The 16,220-nt window shown below is 62.8% G+C and overlaps 1 protein-coding gene across 4 annotated transcripts in view; it reads left to right on the forward strand.

Moving 5' to 3' along the window:
- Positions 1–14,439, forward strand: part of AGAP3 (ArfGAP with GTPase domain, ankyrin repeat and PH domain 3) — a 53,419-nt gene extending 38,980 nt beyond the window's left edge. For 2 of the 4 annotated variants that reach the window (XM_039230700.1, XM_039230698.1), the window contains exons 11-18: positions 4,690–4,858; positions 8,369–8,482; positions 10,135–10,272; positions 11,994–12,148; positions 12,240–12,330; positions 12,483–12,705; positions 13,331–13,586; positions 13,729–14,439. In XM_039230700.1, coding sequence (XP_039086631.1) covers positions 4,690–4,858; positions 8,369–8,482; positions 10,135–10,272; positions 11,994–12,148; positions 12,240–12,330; positions 12,483–12,705; positions 13,331–13,586; positions 13,729–13,935 — 1,353 coding nt within the window. In that variant the 3' untranslated portion in view covers positions 13,936–14,439. The remainder of the gene's footprint in view (positions 1–4,689; positions 4,859–8,368; positions 8,483–10,134; positions 10,273–11,993; positions 12,149–12,239; positions 12,331–12,482; positions 12,706–13,330; positions 13,587–13,728) is intronic. The other 2 variants (XM_039230702.1, XM_039230701.1) reach the window with 1 other exon arrangement.
- The last annotated feature ends 1,781 nt before the right edge of the window (positions 14,440–16,220 follow it).

The raw sequence follows: 16,220 nt of genomic DNA on the forward strand, positions 1-16,220 counted from the left end.
GGGAAGTAGCCTCTCCAAGCATCCCAGCTTCCCCCGCCCATGTGGGCGTGGCCTTTGCCCCCCCCCCCCCCTTGCTCTGCATCCTTACCTGCCCTTCCATGCCGCCCTAGCTGGGTCTGTCCGCTTTGCCTGTCCCCATGCCTCCGGTAGCAGGAAGCCCAGAGGGGAGGAGGGGGACCGTAGAGGGGTCTCAGGACACACAGGAACGCGTGGGGTGTTGTGTGGGGTTTGGCTTTAGGCGGGAAGGTGAAGCAGACCGGAGAGCAGGAGCGCGGTGGGGCCGGCCGGACAGTCACCCAGCCACCAGTGGAGCTAATGCTCGGCCCCGTGACCCTGACTCTGAGCGTTACCCAGAGCTGTCTGCACGGGCCGAGAGCACCTCTCTTCAGGGCTTGCTGAGAACATGCCAGACAGTTCGCACCTGGGCAGCCGTCGCCTAGACTGTCGTCAGGAAGGCTGGCGGGAACTGCCAGGCTGGGTGTCTGAGCTCCTCACAGTCCCTTCAGGTGCCTCACTTGTTGAACGATGTGCCCCTTGGTGTGTTCAGGCGCCTGGGACGTAGGGGCACCCGGGCCTGTCCTTGCTTGCCCGCAGGGTGAGTCTCCGAGGCAGGAGGCCCTGCTGGCCTCTTGGTCGCTGGGCCATAGGACCTCGTGCAGAGGTTGCGCGAAAGGCTCCTGAGAGCGCGGGCTCCGGGTCAGCTCTTCCTTCACCGGCTCAGGGATCCAAACCTGTGTCTCCCTCCTGCGCCAGCAGCCACGGGGGACTGGCCTGTGGGCGCTGCTTTTGCTCATTCGGAAGATGCGAATCAGGTTCAAAATGCAAGCCGGAGTGAAGACTGAATGGGGGGTCAATCATGCTGCTGCATGAACAGGGTTCATGCTTCCTCCCAGCAAAGGCTGCTTGTTCCGTCACCCCCCACCCTCGCTGCTTGATCTCCTTCCTTGGTGGTGGCTCTCAAGTGTCGCTGGCATCCTGCCTCTTTCACCGCTTTGCCGTGTTTGCAGACCTGAGCAAGCTTCTCAGCTGACCGCCGCAAGGAGCCACCATCCCAGCTTGGGGGGCGGCCGGTCTCCCCGGAGGTTCCCTCCTGTTGGGGCGCCGTGTGGCCGAGGGGCCTCCCCGTCACCCCAGAGGTCCGCGGGCTACTTCTGGCCTAGTCGGCTGCCGTCTCAGGGACGGCTCCTGCCTGGGACCGCAGGGCGGCCGTGCCGGCGACTTGCCTGTCGCTGGAGGCCAGCAGGGCCGCAGAGACCGGGTGGGCGAGCGGAGGAAGGGCCGGCGGGCAGGCCTCGAGCCTCACGCCCGATCCTTGCCTGGCCCAAGAGAGCCCGCCACAGCCTCCCCCATTTTGCAGCCAGCGGAGCCATTCACACAATCACCTTCTGTTAATTCTATCTGCAACATCAATTAAATTGTTTGTAGAAACTAATTGAATGTGGCTTAATCACACATCTTAATAGCTTTCCACGCTCTGAACTCGTTGTTAATTCCAGTAATAAAACGAGATGAGAACGCTGGCTGGGTAATTAGCGAGGAGGCTGGGGAAGAAATTGCTGTTTGATGGTGGGTAATAAAGGCAGCCGTGGTGACCGCTCTCCTGAGCAGCCGCTGCCACCGCCACCGCCGAGCTCCCCGTTCTGCTGACGGAGGGAAACGCCGTCGCTCGGCCCCTCGTGTCCCCGTCCCTGCTGCTCCTCGTGCTCCTCACCACACTGTCCTTGGGCCGGGCGCCGTCTCCCGGCGCGGTCCTGGGGCCAGCCTGGCCCGGGGCCCGGGGCGAGCGCGAGGGTGTGGCCAGGGATCCCAGGGGGCGGGGGCAGGCCCCTTAGGTCTGTCTCGGGCCCCTCGGCCCAGGATGGAGTCTCTCTGTGCAGCTTCTGTCCTGGTGTGGCGTCCGCGTGTGCCGTGTCCCGGCCTGGGCATCCCAGGGCTGTCGTGGGGCCTGAAAACTGTTGCAGCTGCCGTGACCTCCTTGTGAACTAGAGCAGCCCGCGCCCCTCCCCCCAAGAGGGGGATCGCAGCTGCGCCTTCGGCCCAGCCAGCTGTTGACAGTTGTCTGGAGCAGCAGATCCGAGGTGGGGGACTCTGTGCAGGGACCTGGGATGGGCGCATGTGGTAGCCGAGTCCTCGGGACGTTGGGCTCCGACTAAGGAGGGCTTGAGACTGGCTGGTGCTGGGCTGAGCGCAAGGCTGGAGGATGGACGTGTAGAGGGGACGCAGGGCAGCGGGCAGACAAGGGGCTCCTGGGTTTGTTTCTCTCTCAGCCGCTGTGGCGTGGCTCAGCGCTGGGGACGGAGAACCCTGGGGGTGAGGGGTTGTCACCAGGCTCCGCCCACTGCTCCTCCTGACTTCTCTGGTGTCGCCCTGTGGTTCTGAGGCGTGAAGCAGGGCGTGCTGGAAGCCGGGCACCTGGCGCTGCTCCTCACGGGGGACTGGGTGGTGGCCGGAGGGCACGCACACAGCCCAAGGCCACGTGGAAGGGAGCTCCTCGCTGGCCGCACGGGGGTGGGGGCTGCTCCTCCTCTGTCCTTCTGAAGAAGGGCTGTGAAGGTGGCCTGGCCTCATGGAGAATAGAAGACAGCGCCAGGCCTGGCCAGGCCTCCCCGCAGCTGGTGACGCTACCGTGCTTGCCTCAGTGGCTCTCTCACGAGTCCCCTCCCCTGTTGACCCAGCTCGGAGGTTAGGTGCAGCCTGAGGAGGGAGCCTGGCATGGGGCGCCCTTTCCTTGTTCTTGCTCCTCTTCCTAACTGGAAACCCACACATTCTCTTGGCTCCTTGGGGCCAGGTGACCGCTTTCTACTCGACCTCCTCATGGTCATTCCCAAAGCTGCAGGGGGGAGGGCAGCTCTGAGCCCCTGGTCGCCCCTGCCTTTCCCTTGCTTCCCCAAGGGTGGTCTTCCCCTCCTGCTCTTTATTTTTTATTTTTTTTTTAATATTTTTATTTCTAGGAGAGAGAGAGAGAGACAGTGTGAGCAGGGGAGGGTCAGAGAGAGAGAGGGAGTCACAGACTCTGAAACAGGCTCCAGGCTCTGAGCTGGCAGTCAGCACAGAGCCCGACACGGGGCTCAAACCCATGAACCGCGAGATCATGACCTAAGCGAAAGTCGGATGCTTAACCGACTAAGCCACCCAGGCGCCCCCCCCCGCTCTTTATTATATTTTTTTTAATGTTTTTTATTTATTTCTAAGAGAGAGAGAGAGAGACAGCGTGAGCAGGGGAGGGTCAGAGAGAGAGGGAGTCACAGACTGAAACAGGCTCCAGGCTCTGAGCTGGCAGTCAGCACAGAGCCCGACGAACCGCGAGGTCATGACCCAAGCAAAAGTCAGATGCTTAACCCACTAAGCCACCCAGGCGCCCCCCTCCTGCTCTTTAAAACACAGGACTCGGTCCCTTTTCCCTGAAGCTAAAGGGTGAGAAGGCAGGGGAGCTGCCGGGTGGTGCAAAGGCCAACATCCCAGAGCGGGTGAAGGTACGAGAGCTGGTGGCTGTAACCTCCCCGGGACCGTGTCTCAGGGAAGCTGTGTGCACAGAACCCCCCAGGGTGCTCCTGAGGGGGAAGAGCGCGTCGGAGTCGAATCGGTGGGATTCCATCAAAGCTCCAGCTGGCACCCCCCGCCTGACGCTGCTCCCTGAAAGGTGTTTTTTTGCCACATTTTACCAGGGACGTTAGCTGGGACCTGCTGAGGAACTTGCCTTGCCGGTGACGGCGGTGAGGAAATGGGAGTCAGGCATATGGAAGGAGAGACCAGAAGCGGTTGGGGGAGCTGGGGCCCTGGCTAGGCTCGAGGGTAAGGCAGGAAGCTAGGGGCCAGGGGCTGGGCTCTGCTCTGTGGCCCCCATGTTGCGGCTCCACCATGGGACTCTTAGGCCAGTGGCGAAATGGCGGGAACGGGTGGGGGTGGAGTGGCTCGCACTCTCCGGGTCGCTCCCCACGCCACTTCTGGGCCTTTGGGTGCTGACTTGAAGTTGGCTGTTGCTGGGCTGCGGAAGGCCGCCCTCGGGGCTCTGCCTTGGGAATCCTCAAGGGCTGGGCTTGACGGGCTTGAGTCCCCATTCGGCCACCTTCTGATCATGTGACCTTGGGCAGATTGACCTCAGTGAGCCTCCGTTTCTTCCGCTGTAAAGAGGCCCTGGCAGCCCCGCCTCCTGTGTCACAGAGTGCAGGGGACAGCTGACCCGTGTGCGCGCAGGTGAGGTGGTGACATAATGGTTATTGTTATTTCGCTGGGATCTGTGAGGATGTGGACTTACCTGCATTCCTAAGGACGCCAGAAAGACTCAAAGGCTTCGTTTTGACTGTTCAAAAACGTTTGTCAGACGCTGTTGTAAGGAGTGAGAACTTTGAAAGTGAGTTCTAGGCTTTGAAAGTTCCCTGTGCCCCAGTGGAGGTGGAAGCTTCTGGAAACAGGGCCGAAGGAGTCAGTGGCTAGCCACCCAGAGCTTGGGGAAGCCCAGTCGCCTGTGGTCCCAGGGATTTTGTCACTTCCTTTCCTGGCCATTGGCCTTCTCTTCCCAAATTCTACCTCCGTCCAGAAGTTGGGCTTTTGAAACGAGGGCTTTCTCCTCTCTCCTGCTGCACAGGGGGCGAGACCTCGGAATCGGCGGGTCAGCGTCAGAGCCCAAGTGTGGCCGAGGAGTGAGCTGTCCTAATGAATCTTCGTCTGTTTTATCCACGTGGCCCTTAGGATTACATGCAGAACGTCCACGGCAAGGAGATCGACCTGCTGCGGACGACAGTGAAGGTGCCTGGAAAGCGGCTGCCCCGAGCCACACCTACCACAGCCCCGGGCACCAGCCCCCGGGCCAACGGGCTGGCCTTGGAGCGGAGTAACACGCAGCTGGGCGGGGGCACAGGTGAGGTGGCTGCTAAGGTAGGGGGGGGGGCATATGGAGAGCATCGCTTCCTTTCTCTAGAAGAGCGGAGAGTGGGCAGTGGAGGCCTGAAAAGGTAGGCGGCCGTGGGGTCTCACTCTTTCTCAGCCTGGGTCCTCAGCCGACATAGGGCCCAGCAGGTGGTCTGGAGACGGATAGGGCCGCACAGCCTCCCGGTGACAGGTGCCGTCAGGGGTCCTGGGCCCATTTGCCCCCATCTGGAGCCGAGGTGGGCGATGGCGGGGCCTCTAGTGTGGGCCGTGGGGGGGGGGAGGGATGTGGAAGGGGGGCAGAGCTCCCTGGGGTGCCCCTGGCAAACGTGCGCAGGGCTGCGGTGAGAGGTTGGGTCTTTGCTCGGAGAGGATGGAGTTTAGAGGGAAGCCGGAAGCCACGCCAGCTCCGGCGCGTGTCCGGCGGTGCAGGAGGGAAGAGTGAGAGTCTGAGAGTGCAGGGCTCGGGGCGTGGCCGCTTTTCCGTGGCCGGTCCTTACCTTTCCAGACGATACCCTGAGTTCGGGTGAATGACGCTTACGTTCCCTTCTGTCCCCGGCTCTTTCTGCCTCCGGGTTCTGTGGCTCCTAAGCCACGTTGCTGTCCTGCCCACTCCGAGTCTCTTTGCCCCAGATCTGCCTTGGCCTCTGGGCCCTGCCGTTGTGCTAGATGATTGGATCTCCTGGTCCTCGACCCAGAACCAGCTGCTCGTGACACTCTCCCGGTTGCTGTCGCGGTGTCCCTGCCCCGGGGGATAGCTCTTAGCAGCACAGGTGTGCTGGTCCCCGGGGGGGGGGGGGGTGCTTCTGCATCGCAGCAGTAGGCCGCTGCGGGCATTCTGTGGATGGAGGGCTGGGTGCTAAGGCCCTGGAATGGACGGAAGCGACCCCGTAGAACTGCCCCCCTTGGGGCTGATAGGCCTGCGCTGAGCAACTCAGGGCTCAGAGAAGGTCAGACCACGGCCCCCTGCGTGTCCTTGTTTGAGGCAAGTGGGCCCTTGGCACCCCCGACCCATGGCATGGGTTCAGCGCCGCTGACCGGGCTGGAGGGGCTGCCACCGGCTGATCGACCCGTGGCGGGTGCAGCAGCCCCACGGTGTCAGGCCCCGGCTTCGCGGCTCTCCCAAGCGGAGGTTGTCGGCCCCATCTTATGGATGAGGAAACGGAGGACTTGGCGAGATTAAAAAGCTTGTCTGTAAAATCCCACAGTAAATGGTAGAGCTGGGGTTTGAACCCAAGTGTGCCTGACTCGAAAAGCCATGTTTTATTCAAGCCACGCTGAGCGCAGAGAGAAGCCCCTGACTTGTGCAGAGGGGGGGCTCTAGTGGACTGAAGAAGGGTGGGTGAAAAAGAGAACACCCATCGCGGTGGGGTGCTGAGAGCCCCCTGCAGGGGTGTGCTAGGGGGAGGGGTGAATGGCAGAAATGGCGGGCCGCGTGCTCTGCCCAGAGAGCGAAGTCCGAGCTGCTGAGAGACCGCTGGCATGCAGGGGTGAGGAGGGCTGGGGATCCGCCAGGGCCCTGAGCTCGCCACAGCTGCACGCACATGTTGCAGGGCAGCCTCTCCTCTGGCTTCGGGGGGTTTCTCCTTTCATACCAGCGGAGGAGGAAGGATCAGGACCCTGAAGGGGGGAGCCCTTCCTTGAAGTCAGGGAGCAAGAGGAGAAGCCGGGCTGCTTCCCCAGGGGGACGGAAACCGTGTAAGACCCTCGCGTTCCTGGGCCCGGACAGCCTTCACTGGAGGGAGGGGCGCGCGGACAGGAGAGGCGCAGCTGGTGCACCCGCAGGGCTCCCGGCGCCCGCACACACTCACCAGCGTCCCCAGGACACGCGGACGGGGCACGTACCCAGGCCCGTGTCCCCTCCACCGCGCGCTGACACCGACCTCATGCACACTCACACATGTCTCCCGCTCACCGGGCGATGTTAACATCTCATTATCTTTGTTACTGTAATTACATTATCCGCTGCTTTATGCAGAATTATCCTCCGAGGACTAATTGATGGCTCCATGTTTAATTCATTAATCATTAGCATCAAATTCGACAATTACAGTGCACACTGATTGTGGGATTGCAGGCGTAATGAGGGGAGAATTAACAAAGAAAAGGGAAAGCACTTTCCCTCCCTCGGGGTTTGGAGTTGGGGGGCTTGGGGAGGAAGTTGGGCCTCTGATGTCTTTGGGTGGGGCTGGGCATGAGGCAGGGGTGAGGTTGGGAACGGCGGGGGCGGGGCACGGGATGGAAGCAGGAGGGGGGTAGGGAGAAGCAAGGCCTCAGAATTTAGGAACTGCGCGCGGCCCTGGTGGGTCCCGTGCCGCGGAGCCAGGGTCCCCCGAGAAAGGCCGAGTTTGCAGGCACCTGTCAGGCCCGAGTGGGAGGGGCGGGCTTGTGGAGAGGAGGGACCGGAAGTACCGGCATCTTGCCGAGGGGACCGGGAGGGGCGGACTGGCTGGGAGTGTTGGCACCACACGTGTATTAATAAGCACTTCCTGTGTCTGGGTCGCGCCTCGGGTGTTGTCACAAACACAAGAGAAACACAGAACTTGCCTTGCGCCTCGCAGCGTCCGTCGTGCCGCCCCCAGGGCATGAGGGGTGGCCCGCCTGTTTCTGTGCCTTCTAGTGGCTTCAGCTCAGAGCTTCCCATCCCTAGGCTTCCAGAAACTCCACCGTGTGTTCCCGGGCCAGGCGGGAGCCCCGACTTAGCCGCCCGCTCCCCCACCGGGTCCCTGTCTCCGCCTCCTCACTAACCTCCAGCGCTCCGCCACCTCTGCCCTTAGTTCGGGCACCTCGCGCGCCGTCCACCTGCCCTCCCACTTCCGTCGCCATTGCGCTGAGGCGGCCTGAGGAGAGAGGGCGGCGGAGGCGCCCCTCGGAGGGACCGCGCGCGCAGGGAGGCGGGCGCGGCCTGGGAGGGCACACGAGGCCCTGCCGCCCTGGCCTCGGACTCCTGAGCCTCCGGCTCCCCTTGGCTCGCCGTTCTTCCCTGATGGGAAACGAAAGATTAATTTTCTCCAGCCCAACAGGATAATTACTAATACTAATTAGACATAATTACTGGAATTTGATACACTTATTTCTCGTCAGAATGGCACCAAAGCTGAGGCAAAGCAAATGGCACATGTGGACTAGAATGCAGGGGGGGGGGGGCGGTCAGGAGGGGAAGGGGGCTGGGGACACGGGCAGGCGAGGAGCGCGGTGGTGACAGGTGTGGGGACCTGTGCCCCCCTCCCCCAGCTTACAGGAAGCGGGCGGGGGGGTGGGGAGTGGACATGCTCTCCGTGGAGACGGGTGTGAAACGGGGCCAGCTGCCTCCCCAGGTGTGGAGGCCCCGGCGAGGCCTCCGCGCCTCCCAGCGAGCCGGGCCCGGTACCTGCTAAACCCCTCAGTTCTGGTCAATACGCTGCTAGAATCTCGCAAGTTTTGCCCGCAGCCCTATTTTCCGGAGTCTGCGCACCCCTTCCCGGGCCTCCCTTCCCGGTCTGACCCTTGCCCCCACCCCCAGGTGCCCCCTCCGCGGCCAGCAGCCCGGCCTGGGCTGGCCCTCGCCCCGAGGGGCTGCACCAGCGCTCCTGCTCCGTTTCCAGCGCCGACCAGTGGAGCGAGGCCCTGCCCCCAGGTACGCAGGCCCCGGTTAAGCGACCCGGTGGAGGGCAGCCAGGCGGCGGCGGCCGCAGCCCGGGAGGCCGAGCCGGGATGGTGTGCGGGCCCCGGGGAGGGGCCCGGCAGAGCCCGCCGGGGGCCAGTGCGGGGTGGTCTGAGGAGCCGAGTGGCGGCTCTGTCCCTTCTCCAGCCACCAAAGGCCGCTTCCTGCCGCTTTACCCCTTTGCCGCCCCCAGACCTTCCCTCTGCAGCTTCTCGGCCCAGCCACCGCCGGCCCCAGGCAGCGCTGGTGCTGCTCCCTGCTCCGCATCCCCATCAGCCCCCTGCGCTGCCAGCTCATCAGCCTCACCGCGGGGGGGACAGGCTGAGTAGGGAGGTCGGGGGCTGGGGGCTTTAAACACCATTGGGAGGCGGCAGCTCTCCTACCACGGAGCAGGGGGGTTCGTAGAGACAGGATCCGGGATCCGGATAGCTTCCCCACCCGCGCTGCCCGCCAGATACGCTGAGGGCCCCTCCTGTCCGGCTGGTCAGAAATCCTGCCTTCCCCCCCTCCCTTTACGTTCCTTCATTTTCTCCTCCTCTCGTCCATTTTGGTGCCTGGCTCACATCTCCACTCTTCTTCCCCTTGTTTCTTCTCCCTGCCTCTTCAGTGAGCACCCCCCCCCCCTTACTCTCACCCACATCCTGCCCCTTCAGTCCCAGATCAGCAGCTCTGCAGACTGAGAGAGAAATGCGCGCAGGGCTGCCCTCCCCTAGGTAAGGGTGTGAGGGAAGGAGGACAGTCCAGGGTGCTCCCCGTGCCCTCAGAAGCCAGCTGGCGGGGTGTGTGGGGTGTGGCAGCTCAGGCGAACCTGCTCCTCCCCCTTCCCCTCAGGCTGGGCCCATCCAGCCTTCCCTGCTGTGGCTCCCAGCGGCCCTTCACAGGCCCCCGTCCCCCGGGAGCACTGACCCCCCCCCCCCCCCCCCCCCCCCCCCCCCCCCCCCCCCCCCCCCCCCCCCCCCCCGTCTGCGCTCTGACCGCAGGAAGCACCTGGGTGCTCGCAGCACAGGGAGTCTCCTCGGCTCCTACTCCACGTGCGAGCGTCCCTGGGGGGAGTGACCACGGAGAAGGGGAGCTGAGGGCGCGTCCCAGAGTCACTGTCCTGACGTGCTGGCCTTGGTGGGGCCCCTCTGTTGAGTCTGGAGAGAGGAAGGCAGGGAGGGAGGGAGCGTGTCTGCCTCTAATGAAGTTTGACATTTAGTGGTGAGCGCCGGGCGGGGTGTGGGAGACGGGAGCTTGATTAGCGCGCTCTAATTGACAGTAATTAGGCAGCTCCCTGATTGTTTCTAATTCTGCTATTAATTGTGAGGAGCGGGGAGTGTGATTGAGGATAAATTTGGTGCGGAGCTGCTGGGGCTTCGGCTCCCTGTGAGTTCCCTGGGCCGCCTTCCACCCCTCCGGGGCTGCCGCTGCCTTCATCCCGCTCTGCCCAAGTTCCCCACACTCTTCTCTCTCCGCCTCCCCTCTTCCTCCTCCCAGGCTGGGGACGCTGTGGGGTTGGGCCGGGCCGGGCTCTCGCAGGGTGGCCCAGCCAGCAGTCAGGGTGGAGCCCCCAGTGGTGCCAGGCAGGTCTTGTGCTCTGCGCCCCCCTCCCTCCTCCCACACTTCTCCAACTCTCCCCTCACCAGCCAGTGGCCCAGCTGAGGTGCTCAGTTCCAGCCCCAAGCTGGAGCCTCCCCCATCTCCCCACTCCAACCGGAAGAAGCACCGGAGGAAAAAGAGCACCGGGACCCCCCGACCAGACGGCCCCAGCAGTGCTGCTGAAGGTTAGGGGGACCTAGAGGGAAACTGGGGCACAGGAGGTGGGCTGTGGGATTCGGGGATAGTACCCTAAAAGTAACACCACGTTTTCCATTTTTAGAGGAAGCACTTTGTAGTAGTGATTAGCCATAACCATAGTTCCACAACTTCTTGTGGCCGTCTAGACCCCGTATCTTAGAAAAGCTCGTTCTCCTGCCTCATTTAAACCCTTTCTGCTAAAATGTGAGCTTCTCTTTTATTCCGTATAGAAGGTAAAGACAGCAGGCGGCTGCTCCAATAGCTCTTCCAAGACTCGGGGCAGGACGTAGGTTTTCTGTGTCTCTTGTATCACCCACGGAGCTTAACGAGTGCTGGGCATATAATTGGTGCTTAATACGTGCGTCTTAGTTGGCGAAGTCTCTCCTTAGTCGTCTGTAGGCTAAGGAATTCCAGCTTCTCAAGTATTTTCCCGTGGGGCCTTTCTCATATTTTGGGCTTAGTCATAGCACTCCTCTGATTTTCTCCAAAGTGTCTTCAGCGTTCCTCTCCTCAGTGGTTGGAGTCCCCTTGCTCCCAGAGAGGCGTAGCTTCTGTTGCGGCCTCGGGCTCACTTCCGCTCTGATTGGCAGGACAGGGGTGTGGGTGGGGATCACCTCTATGGGAAAGAGCCGCTTTTCCCAGCCTGCCCGCGGGCTAGTGCCGCTTAGCACTGATGGCACGGAAGCCACCTGTGCCAGGGAACCGAGCGCCCCAGACGACCGAGTTCGCGTAGCTCGGAGGCTATGCTGAGAGCGAGGGGAGGCGGACCGGTGAGCCTGGGGAAGGAAGGGGCACCAGCGTTTGCTAGGAGGCAGTTTCCGTTAAAGGTGCCCTGAGAGCAGGAGCCCAGCAGGAAGACTTCCGGGAACGTGTGTCACTGAGGTGCCCGGGGTAGAACCTGTAACTGCGGCCCTGGCCCCTGCTTCCCCCGTGGGCCTCCCGCAGGTGTCGCAGTCATCTCCCCAGCCCCCGCGGCAGTCACTGTCGGTGCTTGTCAGGAACCGTTCACCCGCAGGGTGGTGGCCACTGGGAAGGAGATGCACGTCCGGTCTTCTGTTGGCCGAGGGGAGCAGAGCTTGGAACGGCTTCGCCACGGTGCTCGGGGCCGCGGTCCGGCCGCTGGCGCTGGTCCCCACAGCCGTCCTCAGGCCCCTTCCGCTCCCACGTCCCGGTTTGTGGGGGAAACCTCGCCGCCCCTCCCCACCCACTCGTCCTCCCTGCCTGCGCCAGGGTCGTGGGGGAGGGGCCCCGCTCCCAGGAGCCCCACGCTGACGCCGTCAGGAATATTGGGTTTAATGAGCTGCAAAATGAGGCGGCTGCAGCTGACATGTACGGATGGTGCCCACACTCGCCCCCCCTCCCGGCGTTGCCTCCTAGCGCCCCACCGCATCCTTCTCCACACACTCAGCTCTTCTCCAGGAAGCGCCCTTCTCTGAGTTGCAGACCAGGTCCTGGCAGCGCCAGCCAGGGATGCAAAAACCTTGCACCCGTTTTCGCCGAGGCTCCACAGGTGGTCAGGAAGAGGGGTTTGAGGGCTGCTCTGCGTCCCTGCAAGGTGCCCCGTGGGCACGGCCTTGGAGGCTGGGGTGGGTGAAAGGGCGAGAGCCAGGAAGGCAGGAGTGCATGGAGATGTGGCGGCAGTGTGTCCCCGGCTGTGTGCGCGGCGGGGCGCCCTCCCTGATGGTGGCAAATACCCCTGTTCCCACAGAGGCAGAGGAGTCCTTCGAGTTTGTGCTGGTGTCACTCACTGGGCAGACGTGGCACTTCGAGGCCTCCACTGCGGAGGAGCGGGAGCTGTGGGTGCAGAGCGTGCAGGCCCAGATCCTCGCCAGCCTGCAGGGCTGCCGCAGCGCCAAGGACAAGGTTGGCACTGAGGCCCGGATGGGGTGGGACCCAAGGTGGCCTTGTGACTGACCAGCGCCCCCCCCCAACCCGGTCTCTTCCCGCTGCGCAGACTCGCGTGGGGAACCACAATGCAGCTCTGGCCGTGCAGGCCGTCCGCACCGTCCGTGGCAACAGCTTCTGTATCGACTGCGACGCCCCCAGTGAGTAGGGAGGCCGGCGGGGCTGGGGTCGGGGCGGCTTGACGAGAGCCTTCCAGTTGGCCACGAAAGAGGAGCGGGGTGAGGGGGGAAGGACTTCCCTGGTGGCATCATTCTGGTTGCCCTTGGACTTCATGGTGCCTCTCCTCACCTAGATCCAGACTGGGCCAGCCTGAACCTGGGCGCCCTGATGTGCATTGAGTGCTCAGGGACCCATCGCCACCTGGGGGCTCACCTGTCCCGGGTCCGCTCCCTTGACCTCGATGACTGGCCACCCGAGCTGCTAGCGGTCATGACTGCAATGGGCAATGCCCTGGCCAACAGTGTCTGGGAGGGGGCCCTGGACGGCTATGCGAAGCCTGGGCCCGACGCCTGCAGGTGAGGGGGCGAGGGGGCGGCCTGGAATGGGGACGGTCGGGATGGTGTGGGGTGGCTGCCGCAGTGCTCTAAGGGTTAAACCTAGCTGTTGCTCTGCTCCGCAGTGGCCCCTTGGGGTGCCCCTCCCCCTCCCTGCCTGTCACTCAGGCTCCTCACAACAAGAGGCCCTTTCTGAGCCTTATCAGCAGGTCAGGGGCCAGCAGGAGGCGCATGCGCAGGGCCCTATCGCTCTGTGGCGCGAAGGCCCTGGCCCGCGCTCTGAGATGGGGAGAATGGGTGGGAGATAGGATAGTGTGTGGGCCCCTAGCGTAGGCCCCCCACCCCCTTTGTTCCAGCAGGTCCAGATAAGCGACCACGGGAGCCCTGCCTGGAATCTTCCTGCTCTCTCGGCCCCCGACGTCCCCCAGGCCCCGAGGGGCCTCTCCCTCAGCCTTCGCGGTACCCGCGGTGCGCCGTCCGCAGGCCGCCCGTTCCCTGGCTCTGTCTCCCCACCGCTCCGTCCTACGCTGTTAGTGCCTGTTCCCCTCCCGGGGGGCTGCCGTCGCTTCCCGAGCACCCTCGCCGGCCCCCGCCCCCTGGCGCAGGCCCCTCCTTGGCTCATGCCTCGGTGGGCCTGTGGTTGCAGGGAGGAGAAGGAGCGCTGGATACGGGCCAAGTACGAACAGAAGCTCTTCCTGGCGCCGCTGCCGAGCTCGGACGTGCCGCTGGGGCAGCAGCTGCTCCGGGCCGTGGTGGAGGACGACCTGCGGCTGCTGGTGATGCTTCTGGCCCACGGGTCCAAGGAGGAGGTGAACGAGACCTACGGCGACGGGGATGGGCGGACGGCTCTGCATCTCTCCAGTGCCATGGCCAACGTTGTCTTCACCCAGCTGCTCATCTGGGTGAGTGGTGGGCTCCGCCCTTGCCTTCCTGGTCCCACCCCCGAAGGCCCCCTGACCTACCCAGTCTCCGCTCTGCCCCCCCAAGAACCCATACCTTCCTCGCCACGTCACGCCCACCGTGACAGCGTGCTTCCTTCCGCAGTATGGGGTGGACGTGAGGAGCCGGGACGCCCGCGGCCTGACCCCCCTGGCCTACGCCCGTCGGGCCGGGAGCCAGGAGTGCGCAGACATCTTGATCCAGCACGGCTGCCCTGGGGAGGGCTGCGGCCTGGCACCTGCCCCGAGCAGAGAGCCGGCCAGTGGCGCCAACACCTCTGCCGAGCTGCACCGAAGCCCCAGCCTTCTCTGAGGCCCGGGACGAGGGCACGCGGGCCGAGAGGACTCCGTGGCCTGGGGCCCCTCCTCCCTACAGGCACTGGAGCCAAGGCACAGAGAGAAAGGAAGGAGGAGAGGAAATCAGGAAGAGTGAGACCAGAGAAGAGCTGGATGAGAGAGACCGAGGGACCAGAGGCGGCGTCTGGGAATCGAGCTGCAGCAGAGAGGGAGTGGAGGTATTTTAGCCCTCTGCCCCACGGTGCCACTGCAAAGGGACAGGACCCTCTGGAGGTGCCTGTGAGGAGAGGGGAGCAGGACCTCTCCCTCCTCCAGATTCCTACCTCCTCCTGCCAGCCCCTTGCGAGCCTTCATCCTGTAACGGAGCCTGGACGGATAGGGCGCAGGTTGGGGGGCGGGTGCTGGATGACAGAGACGAGGGGTGATCTGTAAGTCCCGTGTAAATTTGTACATTGGAATATTTATGTCTGTGTACATATCCGGTGTGTGTGATGAGCCAGTAAACCAGGCTGTGTGTGGCCTTGTTTTCCCTTTTATGTCTCTGCCCTTCCAGAAAGGTCCTTCAGCTCCACTCTTGGTGCTGCCTTCTCACTGTGGGTACTCTGGGCCCTCATCCCGTGCCAGCTGCCCTGAGGCCCTGCGGTCTCCGCTCAGCCCCCTCCTGCCGGCGGCGCAGTTTGCGGGTGGCACTGGCAGCGAAGCCTGACAGGAAGTACGCAGCTCTGTGCTTCCTGCTGGAAGCTCTCCGCTGCTTCCCTTACTCACACGCCCCGCTCCTGCCCTCAGAAAGTTCTTCCGGCTCGTCTCCAGTAACCTCATGCCACACCTGGTGCCGCCCAAAGGTCACCCGGGAGGAGGACAGAAGGGTCGTCCCCCTTCCTAAGGGTCTGGGAAGGTAGCTCCCACAGCCAGACATACAGGGAGGAGGATTCTGAGGAAGCCACACGGTAAGCGGCTGGACTTGACGGCGGCAGCCCTGCCCCAGGCCTCGCTTCTGAGGAGAGCGGGGAGGTAGGCCACTGCGGGTACAACAGCCACTGGAATCCCACCAACATCTTGCCGAGCTGGGGGCAGAGCCCTGAGCCCCTGTTCCCCCCCTGACTGCCCCTTACCCTAGGAAGGCCTGGGGAAGCCCCTCTATACCTACTCTTCAGGGACGAGAACTTGCTACGTTAAGGTCCCTGCTCTCCCAAGAGCCTGTTTTCCCATTCCTACAGCCACTCTGCTGGTGGCCCTGTCTCCTGTCATTTAATGAGTGTTCATTGGGCGTGGGAGGGCTGGCAGTCCAGACGGGGACCCACTTAAGTGAAGGTCGATAACCAGGTAAATGCTATTCAGAAAAGAAACCGGATTGTATTTTCTTGGTCCACAGCCCCTTCGCAAGGCTGGTAGGAGCCTTCAGCAAAGTTAAGGGTAGGACAGAAATAGGGCCTTGGGTGTGTGTAAGAATGGGTTCCTGGGCTCAGAAAAATACTAGCAATAATCATTTTTCTTATTTTCCCTAAGGAAAGCCAGCTGCTGAAGTGGCTGAGCGCTGCCCAGTACAGTTTAGTTTGGGAGGCTTCGTAGGTAAATCCAGAAGAAAATGGCTAATCAGGAGCTTGGATCCCACCCCCACCTTCCCTCAGGCATGGAGCCAGAGAACGTCCGCTCTAGGCTGAGACCTGTGGACACGGTCCCCACCACCAAAGTGACAACAGCTCCTGTGACCCTCCACCACTGCCCGGCATGTCCCCTAAAGAACGTAACCCCGTAGGTTCCCCGTGTGGGCAGAGACAGCCTCAGTCTAGATCAGGAATGGGGCCGATCCCGACTACATTTTTTAGCCTAATTTTCAAGCCTTGCTGGATTTCAGCGAAATAGAGGAGCCCTGCCCTGGACCCCTGCATCCAGCTGGGGAACCGTGACCCTGTTGTTAATAGCCGGTCACAGCCCCAGCTTGCTGTTCGGTTGCCAAAACCAGCCGGGAGAAAGGCACTGCCGAGGAAAGCCTGTCTTCGCCTGCGTAAACACTGGGTGGTCTGCCATTCTAGGGATCGGGTTGCCACAGTTTTCTAAGGAAGGAGAGGAGGCCGGCGGGGTACTTGAGCTTGTACTTCCTGCCCTGACCTCACTCTTCTGAGTCTCCTTGCCTCCCTCAAAGCCCCGGTTTTCTTCTCGGTGGCTCTGTTCCGTCCCCTAGCTGTCCTCCCAAATCCGTGTAGGTCAGGTTTCTTCCCAAGAAGGCCCGCTTACCATGATCCCAACTTCAGCTGGTTTCTGTAATAATCCTCTTTGCCCAGTGTCTGTGCAGGCGAGTGT

Source organism: Hyaena hyaena, unplaced genomic scaffold (assembly GCF_003009895.1).
Source record: "Hyaena hyaena isolate Hyena2069 unplaced genomic scaffold, ASM300989v1 scaffold_50, whole genome shotgun sequence".
NCBI classification, from domain to species: Eukaryota; Metazoa; Chordata; class Mammalia; order Carnivora; family Hyaenidae; genus Hyaena; species Hyaena hyaena.